The following is a 21,405-nucleotide window of genomic DNA, read 5'->3' as shown; positions in this document are numbered from 1 at the left end:
AATCCTGTTAAATTTCCAACTCCGTCAGCATTGACAAATTCACGATATGGCCAAAGTTCTTTTTTTAACTTTGCAAATAGGCTTTTAAGCCCACTCAGCATCATTCTTTATTTGTTTATCTCCGTCTCCACAGAAGGCAGGCTGACGCAGATCCAGACCTCCTGAAAAAAAAAAAATAGAGCTGCTCTCATCCCACTCTGATTACACACGTCGGTGGCGGGTGCCAAAAGGATCTCTGGGAGGAATATTTTACGTGAATATTATGTACAGCCGGTAAAAAAATATTAAAGATGCAAATTTGTGAAAGTCGCCTTTCTTACAGTTTACATATTTGTGACTTTGAGTGTGTGGCTTGAAAAGACCGAATTGGTGAGTGACGTGGACACCGGCGTATAAATTTGCAGTTTGCATTAATCGAGTTAGTCGATTAATCATTTCTTGATTAAGTGTGAAATAAAACGCCTTAATCATTTAGGCCATTATTTTGTATATAAACAAGCCCCAGCCATTATTCGTCCCGCATGAGGTCAACTGGGGTCAAAATGCAGCCATTAGGGGACTTTATGTACTCGGGCAGATGTGAGAAATTGCGTTTGCCTCTTGGCTTGTTTAATGCTCACATCATCGTGTATATGGGTCACACATCCAGTGGACATAAGCGTAGTGACCTCATCATTATTTTATTATGATTTTAATGCTGACTTTGTGCTCCGGGCAATATAGGCACATACGCAACCTTTATAATGTTCTCTGCCAATGATTGGAAAAATGTTTGTGATAAAAAAAAGTCATAAAAATTTCAGGGATTACTATTTAACAACAGAATTATAATAATCTTTTTGCGGAAAAATAACAGAGCAGAGCGGCACCACAGATCTCATCAATCCCATTCAGGCTTTCGGAGTTGAATCCATTATTAAACGGCGTGAAGTCAGATTTGTGTATAATTTACAATCTTGCCTCAGAGCGAGCATTTAGCTCAGCGGTCGGTCGAGTTCACTTTCGCGTGGCGCTAATGAATGGAAAATTCACAAAATGTCCGTGTATATGACGCTTTGAATGTGCTTCCAGATAGGTTGAGCAACGTGAGCACGTTGGATGTGATTTGTACATGCAAAGTGACACATACAGCCTATTATGCAGCCGTAGTCACACACACTGAGTCACACACACACGAGACTCATGTGTGGTGTACCATCTGCGTTTTGAACAAGGAGTGTCTGCGTTACGAACACCCCCCCCCACACAGCCCCTTCCCGAGGGTTCTCTTCCCTGTTATGTTCGACACCTTCTTCTTCTTCTTTGGTGACGACATGAGAGCTACTCAGACGCGTCCTCCGTGCGCCTGAAGTGTCTTTGTGCGGTTCCGCGTGTGTGTGGAGATCACATCTTCTACCTGTGCCAAGTGTGTTTCCGTATGAAAGTGAAATATTGGGGGGGGGTTGAATAAATATTCAGCCTCGCCTTAGATGTTACGTCATTTCGTCCGTGAGGATCAATTTAAAGCCGGGTAAACATGACGCGAACGAGGGAGGACTTGTAATTGGGAAACTTTTCTTTTTTTTTTTTTCAGCAACCTAACCGGATTTAATTGACAATTTTTGCCGCAGCCATGTTGGCGAGTTGACGCAAGTTTACCGCCAGTGTCTCTGCTGCCATTAGTCACGTTGCACTGAGGTGGGCGAGGACATGAGATGGCAGCCACATTTTTTGGCAGGCCGTTCAGGTGGATTGATAACACGCGAGACTCCTCGGGCTGCTATAAATATGCAAAGTAACGATGAAAACTAATCAAATGTCATTTGAGACGAGCTGCGGTCGCGGCTGTCTGTTAGCGAGAGACGGGACGTGGCGGCGCTGTCGGAAAGCGTGAACTGGACTGACCCCCTCGCTTGTAACATCACATCCATTTAAGATGAAAACTAGGATGAAATTAAAACTCTCTCGACTCATCTCGCTTCTTGTTTGATGGCTTATGTTGCGGTCACGCGGGTCATGCAAAGGGCAGTCAAGGTGCTATGGTGCTATGAGTTGAGCAGCTTCATTTCAACAAAAGTAATGCTTTTGCGCCAAACTGCGGCATCCAGGTAACAAAGATCTTAGTTGAGTAGCTTAATTTAGACAAAAGTAGAGCTTTGAGGCCTAACCCTATATTAAAAAAAAAAGCTGAGTAGCTTCATTTAGACAAACATAGTGTTTTGCTGTCAACATCATCTACGTTGCTGCGAGTGGAGCGGCTGCATTTAGACAAAAGGAGTGTCTTGCCGCAATATTCGAGTTAAGGAGCTTCTGTTGGACCAAATCTTCACGCCACAAATGCTGATGAGTTTAGAAGCTTCATTTGGACAAAGGTTTGCTGTACCTAATATTGTGAACAATCCTTGTTTTTTTCCCACAGTCTGCTCACTTTTCCAGGACCGTATTCAAAATTAACCCCCCCAGAGAGCTGTCACAAAGACGAATGGCTAAGCGACATCCATCGATGGCGCATTCATATATATATATATTTATTTTATTTTATTTTTTTAAAGCAGCCATACTGCGAGACGTCTAAAGGCATCCCGGGCAGGAAATAGAAGTCTGCTAATCTTTAATGCCTCTCAGCCACTCCGGACACCCTCCCCAGACAATAGTTTACCTTTTTTTTTTTCTTCCAAGCACACCACCGGTGAATTCTGCTGAATCTCCAGAGGAGTGTAGACGGACATTAGCCCACATGGAGAATTGCTGGCTCCCGCTGAGGGCGACTGTTGTACCCACCCGAGCTCTGACATTCCTTCAATCTGCAAAAAAAAAAAGAATCACTCACGATTTGGAGATGGATGAACGGTTAGGATTAACATTTAGTACTTTAGATCTTGTGAATTATGGTCCATAAAGGACCGCCTTTCTACTAAAGTCCAACAATCGCATGGGGTAGATTGCAGGACTGGAATTTTGGACACTGTCATGAGCATTGAGAACAGAAAGGTGCTGATATTCTAAATGGACAAGGAACATCTGGTACGCACTCTGACTCCCAATGATGAGTAGTCAAGCTTTTCAGGATCTATGACGCTAAGTCCTCTTGGCTCTTTTTCAACAGTCTGGGAGGGATTTACTGCATCACACGGCGGAGTGGAGCACGAGGAGCGGCCCACTCGCCAGCACCCTCACGATGACAAATGCGTCGTGGTCGTGGACATGTGATTCATTACACACAAAAAGGTCTCGCCTGTGTACTTTCAGATTTTTTTTGCAGCGGGAGATTTCAATCAAATTATTTTTCTCGTGTAAAAAAAAAAAATAAAAATAGTAAATCGGTCAGGCCTCAAACTCAATATTGCTGACACCCACGTCACTCACCTCACTTTTCAATTCTAAAAAAAATTGACAGCTGCAGCCCGATAAAATCATTTGTAATGTGCACCATGGATTGGGAGTGTGTATGGTGTTTTTTCCTCCATTTCTTACAAACTACATCAAGCTGCTTTAATAAAATCCCTATCATTTATTTATGCCATGCATAGCCCATATTAAAAATTGAGAAAATATGTGAATGGGGGGGGGGGGTGGAGGAAAAATTTACAAATGCAGAACGGAAAAAGCAGGTGGGGGAAGCCTACATTACGTAATCCGATGGTGTCGGTGCTTTGAAATGGAAGTGGATGTGCATGTCTGCAGTACCCACTGGTACAGCAATTTACAGACAATAATGCTCCCACAGCGCCATCTGTTGGTTGCTAGGGGAAACAATATATTGTGAATTCATGTGGAGCAATTTCTTTTTTTTTTTACAAGTCGTGAATTTAGGTGCTTACATTATGACACTTATGTATAATTCGGAGACAGCTAATGGAAGATTTCCCCCGGATTGCATCCCAAGCAAGAAGAAAGTCAATTACTAGAAATGTGACACATTCGTTTCAAACTGGAGTGTTATGTTTTACTCTGACATTTTCAGTTTCTACTCATTCGCTTCTGGCGCAAAAAAATTTAAAAAAAGCACTCACGAATCGATAAGCACCCATTGATCAAGGGGCCATTAAACGCTGGAGATTAGATGGAAACGTTCCTGAAATTATCGACTGGACCAAAGAAGCGGCTAAAACAAAATAAAAATGAAAACGCTGAAAGAAATCAATGTTTATGTCACCCGATGGACGGAAGGTACAAAAGCTTGTGAAGAAAGAAGATCCATTTGTCATAATATATTATTGAGTCTTTTTACCAACTGCTGCTCTGCGCGCTCACAACAATCCGAGATAAATTACATTATCGTGACCATCAAAGTCCGCCGTTCGTCACTTTCTTTTTTGTAGCAATAAAAGTCAAATCTTTTTGTCTTTGCCTTCTTTTTTTGGAAACCCAAATGAAAAGTGCTATTTCGGCTGCCTGATTTGAACGACAACTTTAACAATCCCATTTGCCAATCTTGCTTCATTAGCGTTTCATTGGTTTTAATTTAACTCATGAGCAGTATTTAAAAAAATATTTTGGATGTACCAATATCTCGACATTCTTTCTGATATAAATAATTCACCATGTCAATAGTTGCAAAGAAGAACGTCAGATATTTTTTGAGTATCGGTGACTGGCCTCCGTGAGTACCCGATACCAAACCGATAGCGATACCTGGTAGCAGTCATCGTCCATCCCCAATGTAAATATCGCAAATGCACTTTATTTGCTCGTTTTAAAACGGATCCACGGACCAACGAGAATTCGCCAGAAGGTCCAGATAACCACTTCGGGCCTATCTGAACGAATGTGGTGACATCCCTGCTGCCATCATCTTTTCTCTGCCATTGAAAAAAAAAAGCTCCAAACATGCGCTCAGCATCTTGTGATTTACAACCATGAATCAGTGACAACATAACAATAATTAGCATAAAGTTACACAGCACACATGTATCCCCCGTGAGAAAACGTCACATTCAGCTCTTACAAGAAAGCTCGTTCCCAAGGGAGACACGAGCTGCCTTATAATTGGCGACAGCCTTCAAATCTAGACTCCTATTGAATTTCGATTCCTTCCCTTATTAAAATGGCGAAGGGAAAGCCGCTTGGATGTCCGCAGCCAGCCACCCGCTTTGATCGACTTTGCCCCTAATAGGAGCTCCACTCGCGCTACTCTTTTTTTTCCCCGTTCCTTTATACACTCCAACACTCCAAATGACAGGAATTACTATTTGAAAGACATCTAGAATGAGGCAGGAGTCAGACAAAATGACCAAAAATTGTCCTTTTGAAAGTGGCACCAATAACCTAGCATCAAAAGGAAAGGACCTGGCCACTACATTAGGTACACCTCCATTCATTTGGGTCAGACAAAAAAAAGTTAAGAAAATGAAAATGATTATTATTTTTCTTCTTTTTTTTTTTTTTAAATCAAAACGAAAAATCCAAATCTCTTAAATGGTGGTTGCTTAGCAGCAAGATGCCACAAGATGGCAACAAAGGTAAAAAAAAAGGCAGGGCTTTACTTTGAGCACAAAAATAGAGAAGTTATATTCCTTAGAAAGTCGATTATTCACCGAGGGTATAGAACACGGTAATCTGTCCCGTGGATTGTACTAGTGTGCCTAACAAAGCGGTTGCTACAAATGTAAACAAAACAGAATAAAACCACACGAAGCCGCTCGGATTTGAAGACGATGCACAACCTTCATCCATTTCCAAGCACTCGAGCGGCACTTAAATGCACAGACGGCATTGTTATTAAGTAAGTCTGCCACAGTGCAAATGACAACAAATGCTCTGCACGCTCACTGCAAATAAAGTATAATGGCGCATATTAGCCATCTTGCCAGGAACGATTTCATTGCGGCGCAATAAAACAGCTCACAATTAGAGAGCAAAGAACAGTCTTGACTGTTAACACCGACGGAACGTTTGCGCAAAGTGATTATTAAAAGCCCGGGAGAGGGCAAAGACCATTGCGAGACACGGTTACAATATATATAACATGGATGTATGCTCATTTCCATTAGCCTGTCTATGGAGTTTCACACAGATGTTAGCATTAAGCTAGCAGACATACGTTATATAAAATGTCCAAGCTCATTTGCTGATTCTTAAATCCTTTACCAGACCCCAATTTTAATTAGTAGTCAATTGTAGCGAAGAAAGAATATAGTGTATAGCGTATAATATAAAGTATAGTGTTCATACTTCACCGTTGTTTACGCTAGTTTTGTTAGCCCGTTTATGGCGTTTTACACACTTAGCAATAAGTTGGTGAAAAAGTTATGCAATTGCTGTGAATAAATTTGCATCATTGGTTTTACGATTAGTTTGAGAATAAATTATAACTTTGATTAGCCTATTGTTTTAAGAGTTATTTGCTATTTGCCAAAAAACTACTTGCAAAGTTCTCTACCACCATCAAAATATTTGTTTGGAACTCAAGACAAAATACACGCTGAGTACCACTGTACTGTTTATACTAAACATTTTTTTTTTAAATATGGAACTATGCAAAAGCTGTACTACAAAAAAAATCTAATTTTTGGACAGGATTTATGCCCAAAAGAAAAGAATAAGTGCATTAAGCAAGAAACATGGACACGCTTCATTAGCTCAAGTGGACCACATAACATTATGTGCAAAATAAATACCAACTACTTTTTAAAGTGCCCTAATGTCTTCTGTTATGGTTGCTTTTTAAAAATGTTTTCTGACTGAACATTGCCCTCTCAAACATTACCATTAATATAACAGAGAGAAAACGGATGGATGAATATACTCAACAACAAAAAATCGATAGAAAGTCATTTTTACCTTTACAGTCTTCATTGTTGCTTCCGGCTTTATTTTTCATAAGCGTCACACCTCAAAAAACAAACATAAAAACATCAATTGCACTGTTGGAAACACAAGACGCAGAAAAAGAATGCATTAACAGTTTCTCTTCAACAAAATGTAAAAAAAATATGTGCTCTTACCCATGAGGTCATCTGCTGTCAATTAATTATCGACATTTGGATTAAGAGCAACCAAAATAGCAACCCCAGAAGGGCACATTACATCATTTGGTTGATATCTGATATGAATTTAATGTAAAATTGATGTTATTGTCATTTAAACTCGATATAGGCGAAGAAACACACGACGTTGGCACTAAACACAAACATGGGATTGATTGGACGACATCAGTCAGCTGGGACAGACCGAAGAAGTGACTACAGCTGACGCGAGTGTAGCGCCTCTAGCTGGACAGGTTTAGAACTGCATCCAGGCGCCATAAAATTCATGTTCACAATCGTCATAAAATCTTTTTATTTTATTCACGCAGCAAAGCACTAGCATTAGTAATAAAATAATCATCATTTGGCAATTATTACACAAAACAACATTCTAATATTTAGAAATTAAAATCGAAATGTAAATAAACAATAAAGGATATTTGTACGTTATTATCGATTGATCTGCTGTGACGACCCCTGACGACGAGCAGGTGAAATATTATTATTATATTATTATTATTATTATTAGCAGTAGTAGTAGTAGTAGTAGTAGTAGTAGTAGTAGTAGTATGAAAAAAATATAGGGGAAGATTAGGAATCAGTGCAAATTCTGGAAAAGCTCACTTGCATCTCACCACGATAAAAAAAAAAGGAATATAGCACAGTTATGTTTTTTTCTGGGTAATAGTTCGTCATCATGATCTCTTCTCCTCTGCTTCAAATCAAAGACAGCTCTCAGTATCCCTTGTACTCCATCACCCGCTCCTCCCATCAGTGTGCATTTCTCCCTATTTTGATCATCACTTCCATCTACCTTCTCTTCCTCCTCCTCCTCCTCCTCAATCAGTTTGCAGGTTTGAGAAGGTCAGCGGAAGATAAGTGCAATCCGTCTGGCATCTTGCTCGCCGCAGATTGCTTCTGCTCGCCGTCACACCGGTGGACAATTCACCTTTCACCTTCACTTTTGTCTTCAATCTGCCTTTCAAAAAAGGTCGACTTGAATCCCCATGTGAGTGTAACCAAACTACAGTGAGATCAAATGAACCTTTGCTGATGTTAGGGAAACAGTCAAATGTTGCACCATGTTTTGCAATCTTAAAAATGATGCATACAAAATAAACCTTAAGTAATTCTTACATGTACCACTAGAGGGAGCCCAAATATTCCATTGTTAACGGGTGTTTTCAGAATCTGTGGGGCCCTAATACAGAGCCTCAACGCACATCATATTGTTTCCATAGCAACCTTGTGTCACTCCATATGCAATACACCAAGATGAGTCAACAGTTCCAAACACTTTGCTGCCACCTGCTGTTTCAATGGTGTCATTTCCCCAAATTAATGACATACTTAGCCTTCGCCTCATTTGCCGCACGGTAAGCCATCGCATATTACACAAATAAGCGTCCCCCCCTCTTGAATTGCACCTAACAAATGAGTTTAAATAAGGCCGTTTAGGTGTAAGTGCGGTACTTCATCACTTCCAAGCGCAATCATTACCGGGGCCCGACGCACAAGTGGCCGGCTATCTGAATTATGCATGTTTGTTTGTTGCTTTCATTACGCCAGCAGGCGTCTGAGGCAGAATAATAGAGGATTTCCCAACGTTATTATGTGGTGCTTCCTCATACTTTCTGCTTGGAGGGATGATGAGCACTTTGGGGGCCGCATCGAGCGCCATGGCTGAAACGTTTTCTCGTTTCTTATTTCTGCCCCGTGAGCCGTCACTTGTATATATTTGCCATTTGGGATCTAGCTGCAGTGAACAAGCAGTATTATTTTATTTGTTAAAAAATGACATGATACATCCAAGAAGCTAAGGCTCACGTATACTGTGTGCGCCAAAAATAACATTCATCTCATGCAAATGGAAGTCTCACCACAAAAAAAATTCATGCATGACAAGGAGAGAACAAAAGAGAGATTTTGTTGTGAGAGATTTTTTTGCGAGTTTTATGTGGGAGTTTTTAACAGCCAGCACAGTTGAAATGGCAGTGAGCAGTCTGATAGACGTGCGTGGCTCGGTGCTTTCAGGTGTTGTGCTTGATTTGGTTCCCCCGTGAGATTTTGTTCCCCCTGCCGCGGGAGCGCGCACGCCTTATTTGGAAAGCGAAAAACCGATGTCGTACGGCGTCGTCGGCGTCAGCACTATGTTGTTTTCAATAAAAACATGAAGAACTCACGTTTGCGTCAGTCAATTTTAATTTTTATAAAGGATTATTCTCATTTGATGTCTTTAAATTCATCCGCGTTGTGCCATTGAAGCGGGGTGCATTCAAAGACCAGTCGTACAGTCGGAACACTCATTCACTTCACCAAAACGCAACAATATAATTACGTGAGCTCTTTGCATAAACCTCAATGCAAAGAAACTCCTCTTTTTGGGTACAGGCTACAAGGAGTATATATTACAAAGGAGACTTTATACTTAATTGTGATCATCATTCATCCATCCATCCATTTTATTACTCAGGTATTTTCAAAGCAAATTAATATTGTTGCATTTATTAATTTGCTTTAACATGACAGCGCAATATAATTAAAAGCTGACACGATAGCAACGTGTTCATTTAAGAAAAAGCCACACACGTTTTGTGATCAAATCTTTCATAACGAGAATGATTTGAGTGAATTGATTTGAATGAATAATTGAGAAGAAATTTCAGTTCTGAAGGCTCCTTTTGTCCCAAGCAAAGTGACAGATGGTGGGGAGGGGGGATAAAAATTGTAACAAGAACTCTATAAAAAATGTCAAGCCGTGAGGATATGTTCCCCCCCCCCCCCCTTATTTTGAGAACGGTGAGTGCTGGACTCCAGCTGTTTTTTTTCTGTCTTCCTGGGGATCCTTTCAGGTTGTGTGCCAAATTTGAGCAGGTTTGATAAAGTGCAGTAATAACGGTATCACTGCACAAATCATCAGAAAAAAAACAGCTGGACTCCAGCACTCACCGTTCTGAAAATAAGGGGGGGGAACATATCCTCACAGGGCAGCTGTGAGGATATGTTCCCCCCCTGTAACTTGGCCTAGGAAAGAGGGAACCTGTTCAAATTTGGCACACCAAGTAGGTAGAGCTGTTCACGGCTGGGAATGTTTTTAAGAGTCGCTTCGAGTTCATCATAAAACCTTTCTTTTATTTCCTGGGGGGAGCTAAGTGTTGGAGCGTACACACTCACTAGGTGGACAGGTCCCATAGATGTATTGAGGCAGAGAGCCAGGATTCTCTCAGAGCCACCTGTGGGTGGTACCACTGCTCCCAGGAGTGTGTTCCTGACAGCGAACCCTACTCCGTGTTCCCTGGTTTCCTCAGGGGGCTTCCCCCGCCAAAAGAAGGTATAGTCCTTTTCCTTGAGTGAGCCAGATCCATGGAGTCGTGTTTCCTGGAGGGTCGAGATGTCAATTCTGAGCTTCAGGAGTTCGTTGTTGATAACTGCAGTTTTACGGACATCACTAATTTGTTGTAGGTTGTCGCTGAGCCCGGGTGTCATAGTCCTGACATTCCAGCACCCCAGGCGTAGTGCTGGAATCTTCGGTAATTTCCTTTTGTTGCTTGGTGCGTGAATTTACAGCCCACTTGTTAGGATAAATCCCTGAGCTCCAAGCACCCAATGAAGCAGGCAGGCTGTGGCGGGAAAGCACCTTATTGGCTGGGGGCTGCCCAGCTTGAGGCGGGCGGTAGCTGTCCAATGAGACCGAACATCTCTCCCACCGTCGGAGGTAGCCCCTGGCACCCATACTCTACGCCAATAAGAAAGGGCTTATAACCGGTAACTGCTAACCTCCCGTGTTGTGTCTCCACTGGTTAGTGGAGCTGAAGTTTCCTCTCCAGTGCGCAAGAAGCCTGGGCAAGTTTTATGGAAGCCTTGAGTTTCCCAGGCATCAGGGCTTCCCTCTCGGCCTTCCTGTTGTCATCCAAAGGAACGGTGAACCGATACGTTTGGCATCAGGTTGGCTGCAGGCAGGAGTTGCCAGAACAATGCCTTTTTTCTTTTAAAGCATGAGTCTGCCTAACGGAGTCCAAGCCGGGTTTCCTGTCGGGGTTTGCTCCCTTCGCCTTTTCGTTCCAGACGATACCCACAAGGCAGCGGGGGTGCTATTTCCCCCATAGCTGGGACAGTGGTTAGCGGGCGCCAGGACATCCACGCGCCGGTGGGCCTGTACGTCACGCCTAGGGGCCCACTGTTGCTCCCCCGATCGATCCCCTGCAATTTAGCCTGGAGCCGTGAGGCACCCAGTTACCATGTGTGGCCACGAGGAGGCATGCAGAAGTCTTGACGGTGGAGAGGCTATGTACCGGCTGAGGAGACTTACGCACTCGGCTCCTCTTTTCGCCCCCGGAAACAGGGGGCTAGCCGGCGGCAGTGGCTGAAAGCAGACGGTAGCAAGCAGGAAGAAGCATGCAACATGCACTAACTACGAGCACTACTACTCCAACACCACTGCACTTCGCATCACAACGCCCTGTGTGCAAGCACACACACACATTTGGCCAAATTTGGGCCTTTTCTCTTCTTCATGATCACTTGCTATATTTCAAGATAGTTTCCGATGTGTTCTCGTTTGAATTTGAAGTGAATTGCCATCGGTTGCTTGGGTTTGTTGAAATGTTTCCGGTGATTGAAAGCTTTAACGCTGAATGATGTTCAAAAAGCAAAAAACCAAACCAAACCAGAAAATCATCTCTCGTGTGCGCCGTGTCGATTTTTTGCTCGCGTTAGAATAATTCGTTGTGCAGAAGCGCCGGTCGGCCTGAACCGGAGGTCACGTATCTTCGCTCAAGCCAACATATCTGCCAGCTAGCTTTAGGGGGTTCTTATCCTCCCTTCCTTTTCTTACCTGTGAGAGGCCCTCACTCGTTATGAACAGAACACCGTTGTTCTTTGTATAGTTCAAGAGAAGTTCTTTCTCTGTTACACCTTGTCGTTTCTATTCCTGAATTGTTGTTGACCGGGACAGTTTTTAAGTGATCCCATATTTACTCAGTGTCTGTCGAAGTAGACCGTGCTCGTTACCTCACATCTACTTAACGTTTGTTGGAGCGTACGCACGAGAGGTATCTGATTCTTTACTCGTCGTTATGAACGTGCGACACTCAGCAAGAAAGTCTCGAGCGTTGTTTTACAGGGACACGGCACCCAGCACGTTTGGAGATCGCAGCCCAGGACGAGGCTGCCAACCAACTAAGGACAGACTCTGCCTTGCTGGGCTCACGGATCGGCCAAGGCCTCGCACCACGCAACGTTCTTTAGTTGGCTCCAGCCACAATCTCCCCTCCCTTTAGTGTAGCAACGCCTCTTGTAACCAGGGCAACCCAAAATAAAAAGAGGAGATAGCGGAAGAGGAGTCCAGAATTGGTGGAGGACTGTAACTGGGCCTTCTACCTAATTCTCCTCGCGAGCAAAAGGAATACTGGTCGTCTTCTCCTCTTGTTTCAGTGTATAAAATAATGTCTTATGGTACTTTGACCTGACACCTTGTTCAACGGTTTGTTTCCTTGACGGCGAGAATGAATGATGACCAACATTGAGTCAAGTGAGCGAACCTACGGAGGGTCGGGGGTGCCCTCCGGTGGAGACATCTTGTGCTGCACCCCACTTCTATCTGCGAGGAGGACGGGCGGACGGACGGACGGACGGACGGACGGACGGACGTCCAACTCGGTTTTTTCGCGGGCCGCATTGTAGTCACAGCTTCTTTCGGAGGGCCATTCTGAATATATACGTATAAATGAAAATAATAATAAATGTACGAGCACCTCATATTATATACAGTAAAAGCCACAAAACAGACTGACAAATAACTCGTCTTCGAATCAGACTCAAATATTTAGAAAAAAAAAAAGATGTTTGTAAAAGTGACGACAATTTGCAATTCTAGGAATGACACACCAATTTGATACACAATTTGTCTTGGCGGGCCACATGAAATGACGTGGCGGGCCGTATCTGGCCCCCGGCCGGGCCTTGAGTTTGACACCTGCGGTCTAATGATCCAAAGACCTCAACGGTGGGAGTGGCGGAGGATGACACTGTGAGTCACAACGGCACTGAAGGCGGACGAAGGCTGCAACAGAGGGTGGTCTCCAATCGTCATGGACCCATGCCATTGGATCCCGGCCCCTTTCTGCCAAGGACCGTGTGGTGGCTGCAGGCGCATCAGTCTCCCCACGCTAAAAGACGTCACGCGCAGGCGTCCTCCTGAAGGGAACGTATTCCATTTTACATCCTGGACAACAAAGTCCTGTGGCGATCAGGAAGTGGTAACGGGGGCAGGACAGTGAGGTCTGGCAGCCCCTAGCCACAACCTGGCACACAGGTGTTAGATTCAGTCGTTAAGTTCTTGGACTGAGGCAGAAGAGCTTCTCGGCAGCTGCACCCATGACTGAGCAGCCCTATTTAGGATCCACTCTGCTCACCCCATTTAGGGGAGGGGGTTAGAAAAGGTACCCTAAACATAGCCTGCCTCACAAAATCCTGTCTGGAATACCGCATCCAGAGGGATCACCATCACGCGGTCAGAAACAAAAACATGTACACATTGGAGCCTGGAACGCGCGGACCCTAACGGACAACCAAGCCAGTGATCGACCTGAAAGGCGAACTGCCATCATCTCCAGAGAGCTAAGGAAGTTCCAGATCGACATCGCAGCACTCTCCGAGACCCGACTAGCAGATGAAGGGCAGCTGAAGGAGGAAAAAGGTGGATATACTTTCTCTTTGTTTGAACTTCTGCCCTCTGGGAGGCGGTACAGGAGCCTGCGCTCCCGCACCACCAGACTTTCCAACAGCTTCGTACTCCAGGCTGTTAGGATCCTGAACTCGCTCCCTCTTTCAGCGTAGCGTCCTGTTCTTGCTGTATGCACACTGGCTCGGTTTTGCCCCTCATATTTAATGGGTTATTGGTCTGTTATTTATTCATCGCTCATTTTATTTTATTTATTTATTATTTGTTATTATGGTTTGGGCATTCTTGTTTTTGTTTTGTGTCGCCTACTTGTATGTCTCGTCACCGTGGGATGGAGGAAACGGAATTTCGGTTTCTTTGTGTGTCTTGACATATGAAGGGATTGACAATAAAGCTGACTTTGACTTTGACTTTGACTTTTGGAAAGGAAAACCTGCAACTGAGCCAAGAATCCATGGTGTGGGTTTTGCTATCAAGAACCGCCTCATCAACCACCTCCATGAACTCCCTGTGGGCATTAACGAGCGCCTAATGACCATACGCCTGATGCTTGCTAACAATCAGATGGCCGCGGTCATTAGTGCCTATGCACCAACACTCGATGCACAGGACGAAGTTAAGGAGGCCTTCTACGCTGACCTAGACAAAGTCCTATCGGACGTCCCCAAGGAGGATAAGCTAATCCTGCTTGGAGACTTCAACGCCAGAGTGGGACGAAACCACCACCTATGGAGGGGTACGCCGGGACGAGAAGGGGTTGGAAACACAAACTCTAATGGCACATTACTACTAACCAAGTGCTCAGAACACAACCTGGTCATCACCAACACACTTTTCCGTCAAAAAACCAAGTTCAAAACATCTTGGATGCATCCTCGCTCCAAACTGCGGCATCTCATCGACTATGTCATTGTCCGCTCTAAAGACCGCCGCGATGTCCTAAACACCAGAGCAATGACCAGTGCAGACGACTGCTGGACCGACCATCGCCTCATTCGCTCCATCATGTCCATCCGCCTAATGCGGAAAAAACGGATGCAGAAAAGACAATGCCGGCCAAGAATAAACATCGAGCTGTTGAATGACACCGCCTACCAACAACAGCTGCAGGAGGCTCTTAGTGCAGCGCTGCCCAACCACTACCCAGAGGATACTGAAACACACTGGAGCACACTTTCGACTACCATAATGAACACCTGCAAAAGAATCCTCGGGCACAAAAAGCGGACGCATCAAGACTGGTTTGATGAGAACGACACTGAGATCCAGCAGCTAATTAACAACAAGCGGCAAGCTTTCATCACCTGGCAAAATGACATCCACTGCAAGGTGAAAAGAGTAGCCCATGCCAAAGCGAAGGCAGCCGTCCAAACACAGGTTAGGAAACTGAAGAACCAATGGTGGACAAAGAAGGCTCTGGAGATCGAGCAGCTTGCTGACTCTGGAGACACGAGAGGCTTCTTTGATGCCACGAGAGCGGTGTATGGTCCCAGCCACCGCTGCCTAACCCCCCTTCGCTCAAAGGATGGCCTGCTGCTGAAGGACAAGGAGGCAATTGCGAACAGGTGGAAAGAACACGACGAGGACCTCTTAAACAGGGACACTATACCTGAGATGGAGGCTCTTGATCAACTACCACAACAGCCCACAGCTGAAAGCATGGGAGAGCCACCCAGCCTGAACGAGCTGCAGGATGCCATTGGGAAGATGAGGAACAACAAGGCTGCTGGGTCCGATGGAATTCCAGCAGAGGTCTTGAAGAAAGGCGGACCCGACCTTCTCAGGCACATCCATGCCCTGCTTCTTAAGATGTGGGAAGAAGAGGAAATCCCTGCGCAGCTCAGAGATGCCTTAATCGTCTCCGTATTCAAGAAAGGAGACAAGGCAGACTGCGGGAATTACCGTGGCATTTCTCTCCTCTCCACCATAGGGAAAGCCCTCGCTCGGGTTCTGGCCAACAGACTCACCCCCCTGTCAGAAATCATCCTTCCTGAGTCTCAGAGTGGATTTCGCCCAAGCAGAGGCACCACAGACATGGTTTTCATTGCTCGACAACTGCAAGAAAAATGCCGGGAACAAAATCAACCACTATACATGGCCTTCATAGACTTCACCAAAGCCTTCGATTCAGTTAACCGTCAGGCCCTTTGGCTGGTTCTATCCAAGATTGGCTGCCCAGACAAATACATCAGAGTACTGAGACTACTGCATGATAACATGTCAGCCACAGTGCTCAGCGGCAGTGGAGACGAGACGGAACCCTTCAGGGTTGACACAGGTGTCAAACAGGGATGCGTCATCGCTCCAACACTATTTTCCATCTTTATTGCTGCTATCCTCCGCCATACAAGCAAGCATCTGCCCCACGGAGTCAAAATCATGTACAGAACTGACGGTCAACTACTCAACATCAACCGACTCAGGGCTAAAGGTCAAACCACCACCATATCCATCATGGAGCTGCAGTATGCGGACGACAATGCCCTTGTGGCCCTGTCGGAAGAAGACCTACAGAGTATTCTGTCTGCCTTCGCGAAGGCATACAAACAGCTTGGTCTGGCCATTAACGTAAAAAAGACCCAAATCCTCCACCAACCACTACCAAACTGCAGTTTGCTTGTCCGCCCCCCAAACATCTCTATTGATACCATCCGACTGGAAAAGGTTGACCACTTCCCCTATCTTGGCAGCCTCCTGTCATCTAAAGCCACCATTGATGATGAAATTGACCATCGCCTCAGCTGTGCCAGTGGGGCTTTCTCAAGGCTACGGAAGCGAGTCTTCGAGAATCGTGACCTCCAAGCAAAGACCAAAATCCTGGTCTACAAAGCTGTGGTCCTCCCCACCCTTCTGTATGGGTCAGAAGCCTGGACCACATACAGCAGGCACTTAAGGGCACTGGAGACCTACCATCAGAGATGCCTCCGGAAAATCCTCAGGATCAGCTGGAAGGACCGACGCACCAACACCAGCGTCCTGGAGGAGGCTGGCTTGCTTACCATCACTGCCACCATTGCCCAAAACCAACTGAGATGGATTGGCCATGTAATCCGCATGCCTGACTCTCGCCTCCCAAAACAAGTTCTTTATTCCCAGCTCGCTGAAGGAAAGCGGGCCCCGGGAGGTCAGAAGAAGAGGTTCAAGGACAACATAAAAGCAAACCTGAAGAAGTGTCACATAAACCTTAAAACTTGGGAAGACAAGGCCGCAGACAGGACGACGTGGAGAAACCTTGTCCGTGACGGCGCCGCTCAATATAACGTTGACCTCCACCATGCCGCTCAAGACAAACGCAGACGCAGAAAGGAGAGAGCCCCCACCAAGCAGGCCCAACCCAAACCCACCACCATTACATTCCCCTGTCCACACTGCTCCAGAGTTATCGGGTCCAGGATCGGCCTCTTCAACCACCTGAAGACCCACAAAGACCAAGAAGGAGGACCGTCATACTCGACTACGAGTGACCGCCGATGATGATGATGAAACCCGATGGCCGAGAAAAGACAATCTTGCCAATACAGGACCAACTGGGTGTGTGACATGTTGGTTTGAAGCAACTTTGCCATGGAGAACTGCACCTCGAGGTCACGCCGCGCGTATACGTGTTGCATGTGACCTCGTCATGCAAATGGAAGGCTTGTGGGGTTCGGGCGGGCTCGTGGGGTTCGGACGGGCTCGTGGGGTTCGGACGGGCTCGTGGGGTTCGGGCGGGCGTTCGGCCGGGTCAGCTTCGCCTTTGTCCTGCAAAGCGGCTGTGGCGTGTAAGGTCTGGAGAAGGTTGCTCAACGCGGAGGGAGGGAGGCAGGGAAAAGAACGTTCTGTCTTTATGATGACGCGAGAGTCAAATGTTTCCATTGCAAATGCCTCGTGACTTCAAAGTTGCTTGCCTTTCCGTGACGTGACGCGTCGTGTCGTGGGCAGCAATTCAACTGAAGAGGGCGCAACAGCAATGTGTCAATAAATACTCTATTCAACCGAAGAGGGCGCAACAGCAATGTGTCAATAAATACTCTCATTTATTTCTAGTCTACAAACATAGTTGCTCCATCAGAGCACAGACACACAGCTTGGTCACTTTTCCATTCCACATCGAACCGAAACGGCGTCGATTCAAGCAAGCGCCAAACGTCATGTTGTACATTTGACCTATTCCTTTGCTCCTTTCTGTTTGACTGCATGGTGAGGGAAATCAAGTTGATTGGTTGGCAACTTGCAAGCAAGCCTTCAACTTGGGCAGAAGCTTTGAGACGACGAAGGCTGAACGTGTCAAAGCATCGTGACGTCACGCGCGGTGCGGGCTAGGACTTTAGTCGCGTCCGTGGGTCAGTCACACTTGTCGAGTTGGAGCCGCCGTTCCTGTCTGCCAGTCTGCCTGCCTGCCTGTCCGTCCGCCTCGCTCGCTCGCTGTCTGAGAGTCTCGCAGCCGAAATTGTTGATCACCCAAGGCGCCCGAGGATGGTCCACCGAAGTTCCCGCCGAGGCCGCCGCGGCCGCCGCGAACTGCTCATCATGAGGCTGCGCCCCGCACTTGTGTGGTTTCTCCTGCTCTCCCTGACCAGGATGGCCGAGTCAGACGGTAAAAGCTTCCTCACGACACTTTGTCAATTTCACATTGCGAATGCGATCAACGTCAATTTGGTGTCGACTCACTCGTGTGCAAGCAGCCTTAATTGTATTCATGTCGCCAACGGGAGAGAGTGTACGATGCAGTCGCCGTCTGAGCATTTCTTTCTTTCCAAGGACTTTTCTTCACTCGTTTGTCCGCACCACCACTTTTTGTCGTTTTCTATCTTGCGCTCCTGAGTTAAGGTCGCTGGTAACTTTGAAGTGAATGGCTATTATTTGATTGTCTTTTTCTCGGCACACCAGTTTGAGCCAGTTTTTGTCGTTTTCTATCTTGCGCTCCTGAGTTAAGGTCGCTGGTAACTTTGAAGTGAATGGCTATTATTTGATTGTCTTTTTCTCGGCACACCAGTTTGAGCCACTTTTTGTCGTTTTCTATCTTGCGCTCCTGAGTTAAGGTCGCTGGTAACTTTGAAGTGAATGGCTATTATTTGATTGTCTTTTTCTCGGCATAAAATGGCACTTGTTGAGTCTTTTTCTCGGCATAAAATGGCACTTGTTGATTGACTGATTGAAACTTTATTGATCCACCACGCAGATATTGACTGTGCCAAGTCACTCACTCGCTCGCTCGTTTAGTGAGACAAGCTCGATCGGATTTCCTCGAAAAGATTTTCTTGCTTTGAGGGCTCCCACAAAAGTGCTCGTAACTGTTGCTACTTGTCGTTCCTTCATTGGTATTGACTGAAGACGTACAGATGAGGGGATTTGAAAGCAAGCTGCTAAGTGCTTTCTATTGAATAACAAGGCCACCTGCTGGCTAGTACGTGTTGCATTTGTTGCTTGAATCAAGTCAAGTCATTGATATTGGCTCACGTGATTTGCATGTCATAAAGTGAGAATTGTATTTGTTTCAAACGGGCAAACCACACATAAGCAATCAAAGACACATACTACATTCAATATATGCTGCTGCTTCTTGTCGATGCTAATCATCTGTCTGATAGATGTCCATTTTGATTCTTTTTTTATTCTATTTGTTTGGTTTTTCTCTTTTTATTGGTGTGCAGGAGTAGTCTCTCTTTTTTTTCCGCGTGTTTGAAATAAAGCAACGAATAAAGGATGTCCATTTCATTTTTGCATAGCTTGTATTTGCTTTCAGCTTCAGGTGTTCTTGTTTGGATGAAGTCAACGTTTTCTTTCTTTCTTTCTTTCTTTCTTTCTTTCTTTCTTTCTTTCTTTCTTTCGTTAGCGCGACACCCTAACTAACCCTAACCCTCCTGCCGTTTGCTTTGGTCTATTGATAGATTGCAATTCGTAAGCCTCCAAAACAAAATCCGGTCCCTCTCTCCCCACCGTCCGTCCATGTGACGACGTCATTTCGACTGAATCATAGCCAGCCTGTGCAAAAGATGATCATCGTGATTGGCTGTTTGTACTTCCCGTCTGATGCGTCGCACGTCGTTTGTGTCCATTGATGGCGTACGCCCGCTAGCTAGTTAGGAGCCGTGAGAATTGTTTGAAAGGAATGCTCTGCCACGGCGATGAGTGCAAAAAGCAAACAATCCATTGTAAAATCTGTCGCTCATATTATTCTTTTGTTCCTTGCTTGTCCAGACTGCGAAGGCAAGATTGGCCATGTGAAATTCTGCGGTGTTGGCGACAATCTCAAACTGGTGTCAGGGTCCAGCACTGACAGTGTCACTTGGACTTTTGAGGGACAGAGCGGCAGCATCCCATCTCGCGCTACATATGACCCTGCCACCGAAAAACAAACACTGAAATTGGGGAAGCTGAGCGCTGCAGACAGCGGCAAGTACACTGCCACCTACGGCAGCAGCACCACCAAGACCTTCTCAATCCTCGTCGGAGCCGGTAAGTTGCACGACAATCGTCTCGTATCGCTGAGCGACCGTTGCGTTTTGTGAAAGACACCACGTGCAAAGCGGGCGGCTTAAACGGTTCAAATTTGGAATGCAATTCAAATGTGCCACTTTGCCATCTGGGAGAAAAGCAAACGTTGCTCTCAGAAGAAATCGGGGCAACTCCTTTTCTTACCCTCGGCTGAAATCCTTTGCCGATAGGATGGCGGGCGCCGCCGCGGTGCTACATTTGTCGGAGCGCAGAGCAAAATCGTGTAGCGCGTGCCCTCGGCGTGGCCCACCGTCTGCTGCTTTTTAACGCCTGCACTCGGACTTGACCACTGAGGTGAATGTCACACTCTTTTGGGGTTTTTCAGTCACCTGCGACGCAGGCCCAGAATGCAAAGTTGTGACGGGGAGCTCCATCAAGATGGACTCCGCAGCTGGTTCCGCCATTGATGTCTCCTGGACTCATACGAAACCTGACGCGCCGGAGACAGCCATCGATGAAGCCAACAAGTTCACTGACGATAAGAAGAAAGAGATGGGCCGCTTCAACATGCAACTAGCCGACGCGGGGACCTACAAGGCCAAGTACCCCAACCCCTCCCCGACGACCACTGCAACATTTACAGTCTCCGTCCAAGGTAGCTCTCACGCCGCGGGATTGTTGCCACGAAAGCAATTCAGCCGATGCACCCTTGCTCAAAACGTTGCCGCCTCACTTCCTCTTCCCAACAGCTCCCATCACCGCTGTCAAAATCGCCGGCAAAGTTTCTGCGTGTGCAGGCAAGAGCGTCATCTTAGAGTGCAAGGTCACCGGTGATGCCAAAGTGGTCACTTGGAAGAAGGGCACTACTCCCCAAGCTACTAACGTCAGTGGCAAGAAGTTGACCATCAGCGAGGCTAAACCGGAGGACGCCGGTGAATACACTTGCAACGCCGAAAGCTACCCTGGCGGTAACCCGGTCGAGAGCGCCGGATTTACTCTCACCGTTAGCGGTGAGTACACCGCCATTTCTTGGGTTGACGTCAGCCCTGTTTGCGAATGCGTCACTCGCTCCCTGTTTTCGACAGCGGCCGTCGACTGCGACGAACAACAAAACAACGTCATCCCCAGCATCATCGAGAATAACGAAAAAGGTGAGTACTTCCATGTCACTGCCCGCCCTGCCTCGCCCAGGCCAATGATTGTCGTCACCTTTGCTCTAGAGGGGACCTTGGGGGGGTACGCAGCCCAGGCCGCGTCCTGCTCCGTCGCTCTGCTGCTGATGACCAGCCTCCTTCAGCTCTGCTGGATGCTTTAGACACGGCGGCTGCCGGGTGAGTCGCCGGCCGCACCTTGCTCCTT

General features: G+C 46.1%; 1 protein-coding gene and 1 long non-coding RNA gene across 2 annotated transcripts in view; one reads left to right on the top strand and one right to left on the bottom strand.

The window, feature by feature from the left end:
- Window positions 1-7,280, bottom strand: part of LOC119117522 — a 48,768-nt gene extending 41,488 nt beyond the window's left edge. Inside the window, exons 1-2 of the long non-coding RNA XR_005096539.1 lie at window positions 6,763-7,280; window positions 2,639-2,783 (exon numbers count right to left, since the gene is read on the bottom strand). This is a non-coding gene — a long non-coding RNA (uncharacterized LOC119117522). The remainder of the gene's footprint in view (window positions 1-2,638; window positions 2,784-6,762) is intronic.
- A 10,367-nt stretch (window positions 7,281-17,647) lies between these two features.
- Window positions 17,648-21,054, top strand: LOC119117537 (hemicentin-2-like). The gene is made up of 5 exons (XM_037243874.1): window positions 17,648-18,205; window positions 19,810-20,067; window positions 20,432-20,701; window positions 20,796-20,978; window positions 21,029-21,054. Exons 1-5 carry the CDS (start codon window positions 18,085-18,087, stop codon window positions 21,052-21,054), a joined length of 858 nt encoding a protein of 285 aa, XP_037099769.1. The 5' UTR covers window positions 17,648-18,084.
- The last annotated feature ends 351 nt before the right edge of the window (window positions 21,055-21,405 follow it).

The sequence above is a fragment of the Syngnathus acus genome, chromosome 23 (assembly GCF_901709675.1).
Source record: "Syngnathus acus chromosome 23, fSynAcu1.2, whole genome shotgun sequence".
NCBI lineage: Eukaryota > Metazoa > Chordata > Actinopteri > Syngnathiformes > Syngnathidae > Syngnathus > Syngnathus acus.
The sequence above is the reverse complement of the archived record's forward strand: the minus strand, read 5'-3'. Positions and strand labels throughout refer to the sequence as shown.